General features: G+C 26.3%; 1 protein-coding gene across 1 annotated transcript in view; it reads right to left on the bottom strand.

Annotated features, from left to right (window-relative positions):
• Positions 1-322: 322 nt before the first annotated feature.
• LOC105456289 (cytochrome P450 4c21-like) overlaps positions 323-6520 on the bottom strand; it is a 7373-nt gene continuing 1175 nt past the window's right edge. The window contains exons 2-9 of the mRNA XM_011700235.1: positions 4832-4938; positions 4265-4355; positions 3722-3910; positions 1962-2025; positions 1296-1425; positions 1163-1229; positions 678-772; positions 323-608 (exon numbers count right to left, since the gene is read on the bottom strand). Of these exons, the coding sequence (XP_011698537.1) occupies positions 498-608; positions 678-772; positions 1163-1229; positions 1296-1425; positions 1962-2025; positions 3722-3910; positions 4265-4355; positions 4832-4938 (854 nt within the window). The 3' untranslated portion in view covers positions 323-497. The remainder of the gene's footprint in view (positions 609-677; positions 773-1162; positions 1230-1295; positions 1426-1961; positions 2026-3721; positions 3911-4264; positions 4356-4831; positions 4939-6520) is intronic.

Raw genomic sequence — 6520 nt, 5'->3', positions numbered from 1 at the left:
TGTATAAGAGACAGATATATATGTATATATATATATATATATATATGCAAAATAATATACTACAAAGATTTTATCAATTGCGATTGTAATATTTCCTTATTTTAGTCAAGGTATTGATAATAATATGTTAATTTAGTTACTTGGGTAATTCTGATCATGAAACTTTTATCTTAAATAAATGCTGCTATAATGTTGCACACCTATATATACCTATTGTGACATGCATTTAAGGAATATGCGATGTACATACATAGTTTAATATTAATCAACATATTACAAGTTGAGATATTTTGGAAAATATTTATATAAACCAAAAGTAAAATATGTTAGCAATAAATTTATATTAATATAATGTTTGGATAAAAACAAAGCAATGTTTACAATTTTCACAACATAAATGATCTATTTTAAATTAGAAAACACATCTTTTGGCTAACAATATAAAATATATCTTTCACATTTTTCGATTATATCACGCAACGGTACGCTTCATTTATTTAACTAGTAAATTCAGTTGTCTTGGAATAAGTTATACATACTTGTATTTCTGGAAAATTTGCCAACATGAAGACAACGAAAGTACACGTAACAGTGATTGTGTCACTGCCCTACGTACATACAAATTTATTTTAACATTTACTTATTATTATGATTATATTTATATTCATTGCACGTACCGTCATTAATAATGTTGATATGTTATCGCGAATCTCCTCTTGTGTGAAATTTTCTTTACAGCTTGCATCCATGTAGATATCAAAAAATGTTTTATCTGTATCACAGAACGAAATTATATATGTAATTTATTCAAAAAATTAATTATATAATATCGTGTAGGCAAATTTTAATTTAAATTTAAACTGTATATTTTTTATATAAAAATTAGAAATAAATATAGGAAAAAACTGTTTAGAATACTGTTTCTTAGAAGTAAATCGTATGCAGTATTTTAATGTGAGTGTTTTCCAATTAGTGATACAAGTCGACATAAACATCATTCCATCCTTTTTTTAGCATTCAATGAGAAACATAAAGAGAACAAACTTATCGACTTAGTAGAAATCACCTAATATTTTTATGAATATGGCTATAATAATTTATTTTGTTGCCATTTTGCGTTTTCATAAAGATCGATTCTTATATAAAATGTTGATAAACTTACGAGTTTGCTTCTCTTCGTCCTTAGTTGTATCCAGTTGTATTAATTTATCTTTGCTTTTCTGTATCATCTGTATAATAATAAATTATATAAGTAAACGTTATATAATATAATACAAAATATTAAATAAACATACCTCATCTACAATAGAATGGAACACATTTAGCAGCTTTTTTTGTTCGCGTCCCATAGCAGAGAGATTAAACACAGTATCAAAAAAATAAAGATGTATATTTCTTAATCTATGTAAAAGAATTTTTTTCCCCCTAAAACACAATTTATTTAGAATTGAAATTTCTATACATAATAAGTTATTATATAATTAATTTTTTGAATAAATTACATATATAATTTCGTTCTATGATATAAATAGAACATTTTTTGATATCTACATGGATGCATGCTGTGAAGAAAATTTCACACAAGAAGAGATTCGCGTTAAGATATGATTATAAAAGTTTTTATTAAAATTTTTAAATAGAATTAATTGTAAAAAAGATGTTTTCGTTATAATGTATTAATTTATTTATTTATACAGTTTTTTAATTTTAAATGTACAAACAAATTGATTAAAGATACTGTTTCTATGTCAAACTGTAATTTATTATTATTATTTATTTATAACAACAATTTAACTTTAAATGTATTGATAAATTTTACAAAAGTTTTCTTGGTACAATAATTTATTAGAAATATAAATATAAAAATTTTATTCTTAAATAGATTTATCTACATATTGATAATTACATGATTTACATCGCGATTGCAAATAATTAGAATTAGGATCAGAGAAATATTATACCTCTCAATTGGTTTAAGAAGTAGAAGGTTTTTATTTGATTCCAACTGGACACCCATTAGAGCATCTTAACATAACATATAAAAAAATTTTATTATTCAAAATATTTATGTGTAGTCGACGAAATAAAATTTTATATTATTTTTTAATAATACAGTTTTAAATATAAAAGAAATATCTCGTTATATCAGGTATGCAAAGATTATCAATGGCAACTTAAGTAATAACATATTTTTAAAATTTATTATTGATTTTATTAAAATGTCTTATAGAAGTTAATTTTATAAGTATAAATTGGATTCTTTATACTAATTGTAAAAAGATTTTTAGTAATCTTATCTTTAGATTAATAACATATATAAAAGTTTTAATCAATAAAATAAAAATGTTATGTTAATGTTGCTAATTCATCAATAAGTTATAATTCTATTGAAATTTTTACAACATATTAACAATTTACTGTTTGAGATTCTCTGTGAACATAAAAATCGGATAAAAACTTTTCTGTTATCAATGAATCTTTCTCAAACTATCGCGATATCAAATATACCTATATTCATATACACATGTATCCAACTTTCGCTAATAATTGGCGAAAAGAGATGTTTTGCGGAATTACTTACAAGGAAACCTTGTGAAGTTCTAAATTCTGATCTTAAAGAAACTTTTCACACATGTAGGTTACAAAAATAAATAAATTTAGAAAATAGCAGTTGCTAACCAAAAACGAAGAGTTTTAAGGAGTAAAACAATTCCTTAATGTGTAAAACGGTTATTAGTAACGGTAATTAAAACAGTAATTTTTTTCGTTATATCTCAAAAATTATTCAAAATATCAAAAAATGTTTTATACAAAAGTTTTACAGTAAAATCATCTCTTTTCACACACTGTAATCATTAAAAAAAATTTACTTTCGAAAATTTTCAAAAATGTTATTGACATGAAGAATACATACAATTTTGTCGTAAAACTTTTGTATAAAACATTTTTTAATATCTTTAATAGTTTTCGAGATATAATGAAAAAAAATTGAAAAATTACTTTAATATAAAAAAAGTGATTTCAAAACCATTTTTCCGCCGCAACTGATATTTTCTAAATTCATCTCTTTACGTTATCTATTACATATATGTAAAGTTTTATTAAATTCAGAACTTGACACTTGTTATAAAACTATGCATTTACACATTTTGATCGAATATTGTTTTATTTTTTTCCGTGACGAAACGTTATTATTTCCCACACTACCTTGCGATAGATAGCTTGGTGCGTTTTTATGTGAAAACCGCTTTATACATAAAGGGTATAGTTTCATCCCTTAAAAGCATTTTTAGACAGTAACTGTTATTTTTTAAATTTATCTATATAAGTAACCTACATGTGTAAAAAGTGTCGTCAAATCAGAATTTAACACTTTGCAAGGTTCCCTTATTAGAGCTAACAATAATTTCGATCGAGAAAGATCATTGTGGAACATGCACTATCACACGTTTCGTTAGATCTCGGGATATCTGATCCCGCGCTTTTCGGCTAGTTCTATCCGAGAGTAAATCCCATTGAGATTGTATCAAGACATTTAAAATAAAGAGATAATTCGCGAAAACACTGAATTTAAGATACTTTTCGATCCCCATTCATTGAAATCTTTCAGTTTTTCCAAATATAATTTTGATTTTCGTTAGTGATCGCGCATACGTCAAAAGTTCGCGAAAAATCGAAAACGCGTAAACATTTACAAATATATTTAATTATATAATCTTACCACATGCAATTCTCAAAGTACAAGTTGCTATATGATCTCCGTAGAGAATTTCGTTTTCATTTAACCCAACTTTTTCTAATTCATCTGTAAGCGCTACAGATTGTTCAACAAACGTATTAAAGAAACGTTGCAGCATATGTGAACTAAATGTTGGTGCAGTCATTGTTCTTATTCGATTCCATACGGATTCTGAAATAATTATAATAGAGGATTATATAAAAAAATATAATACATAGTATCATAATTTTAAAATTGGATTAATATTAGGAATATTAATAGTATTATTAAATAGTATCTTTTTAAAATCATAAATAATATAAATAAATATATAATATAAAAGTAAATATTTTAATATCTATTATTATTTATAATAAACTTTTTATATTATAAATATATTATAAATGGAGCACGAGATGTATTTAAATGATTATGAAAAATGGTACAGATATAATTTAATTACTTTTAAATAACTAACATTGAAAGTAATTACATAGTTTCAAACTTGCAATTTGTTTAGTGTTTTATCTCTTGTGTATATCTTACCAGGAGCAGTAAGTAATCCCATTCCAAACAATGGAGATACGAGTTTATAAAGACTAGCTTTATCCACACAATTTTTGCTGTTTAAGACAAGCTACAACATTATAAAACACTATAAATATAAATATAAATATATATATAAATATATTATTTATTATAAAACATTATAAAACACTAAAAATATAAATATAAATATATATATAAATATAATAGTTATTTCTTTATTGCATATTAATGTTATGCGTACTTTTGTTCTATGTAACTAACACAAATTTTACCATTTGTAAAACTAATTTATAATTAATTAACATAAATTAAAATATTAAAATTTTAATTTTATATGCTTATATCCAAAATAATACATGTTGCTTTTATAGTCATTTTGTGAACGGTTATAAAACATTAGATACATTTAGAAAACATATAGCATACAGCGAACTAACATACGTTACTTGGGATATATATGTAGATATATATGTATATAATTTGTATAAGTAGTCTAAAGTAGATACTTATTAAATTTTAGTACAAATATTAATTATATTAGACAAAAGAGCTTTCTTTCATTACTTTTGCTATATCTGGTGAGGATATAAGAATTAAAAGCTTGCTGCCTATCCAAACTTGACAAAGAGATGGATAATCTTGAAGTATATTTACTAAAACCTCCAGAAAATCTGAAAATTTTAATATATCTTAAAGATGGTTTCTATAAGATAACTTATTTATACGTTATTATTACAAAAATAAAGATTACGTTATTTGAGCTAATATATGTTACATACTATTTATCGCTATTAATAAAACTACATTTTTTGTGAATATTGACGTGCATATATACATGCGACTCTACATCAAGTCAGAAAGCAAATGTGCAAAAATGTGTTTTTATTATAGTAGATTTGGAGTAACGCAATCATCATATACATAAAAAAGGAGACATCACAAAGCTTGGAAACTACCGACCTATGATCAGCTTACTATCGCACATATACAAACTCTTCACAAGAATCATCACTAATAGATTAACGACAAAATTGAACCTCTATCAACCAAGGGAACAGGTGGTATTCAGACCCAGGATACAACACAAATAATTACCTCTAGACCCTTAAAAGTCTAATAGAAAAATCAACAGAGTACAAATCTTTGGTCCTAGTATTCATGGAAAAAGCGTTTGACACGATAAACCAACGATGCTGGAAGCATTAGCAGACTGCAGAATAGACCACCGCTACATTGCTATAATCAAATATATGTACGAGAATGCCACAGCAAGTGTCAGACTTCATATAAAGACACCGATAAATTCCGTATAGAAATGCGTGTTTGCCAGGGCGATACCAAAAATATTTACAATCCTGTTAGAATACATGTGCATACGTATAAACTGGGACACTCTTGGCATAAATATAAACAGTAAAATGCTCAATTATTTAAAATTCGCGAATGACATAATTCTAATCTCTGAACATATCGAGAACGCCAAATAAATGCTGGAGAAACTAAATGAAGCCTATCGAAAAGTAGGCTTAAAAATTAACATCCAACAGATCAAACTAACGAGAAACCTCGTTCTCAGCAAAAATATAAGCATTGACGGAAGTTATATAGAGCAAGTGACATCTTACAAATACCTAAGCCACGAAGTAGAGGCAACCAAACATGCGAACTCTCACGAAGAATAAGACTGACATGGACTTCGTTTTCCTTCGGAAAACTAAGGTACATATTAAAATCAGAACTCCCAATGTGCCTAAAGAGAAAAATCTTCAACCAGTGAGTCTTGCCTGATGTTCTTATGTATGGCGCGGAAACATTAACGTTGATTTTAAAAAACGATTGATAAAATAAGAGTCACGCAGCAATGGAGCGACCAATGCTGAGACTATCCCTCAGAGACAAAAGGTCCCAAACACAGAAATCCATAGGAGAACTAAGGTATCAGATGCTATAGAAAGAATAGCAATCCTAAAATGGAATTGTGCTGGTCATGTCGCAAGAATAACCGATGATAGATGAACCAAAAGGATTATAGAATGAAGGCCCAGGCAGAGTGCTCACAGAAGTAGAGAGGACGCCTTCCAACTAGGGTAAGTGTCCCTATTAGTGTACCTGTCCCTATTAGTGTGCTTTTATATTTAAATAAGTCATAAAAATAAACTGGTACAAATAAATGAACAAAGTATTTTTTTAAATTAAGTTCAAGTATTAACGTGTATAATACCAAAGATTATATTCTATTTTTTAACTGTTAAA

Source organism: Wasmannia auropunctata, unplaced genomic scaffold, assembly GCF_000956235.1.
Source record: "Wasmannia auropunctata unplaced genomic scaffold, wasmannia.A_1.0 LD336106.1, whole genome shotgun sequence".
In the NCBI taxonomy this organism is placed as follows: domain Eukaryota; kingdom Metazoa; phylum Arthropoda; class Insecta; order Hymenoptera; family Formicidae; genus Wasmannia; species Wasmannia auropunctata.
The sequence above is the reverse complement of the archived record's forward strand: the minus strand, read 5'-3'. Positions and strand labels throughout refer to the sequence as shown.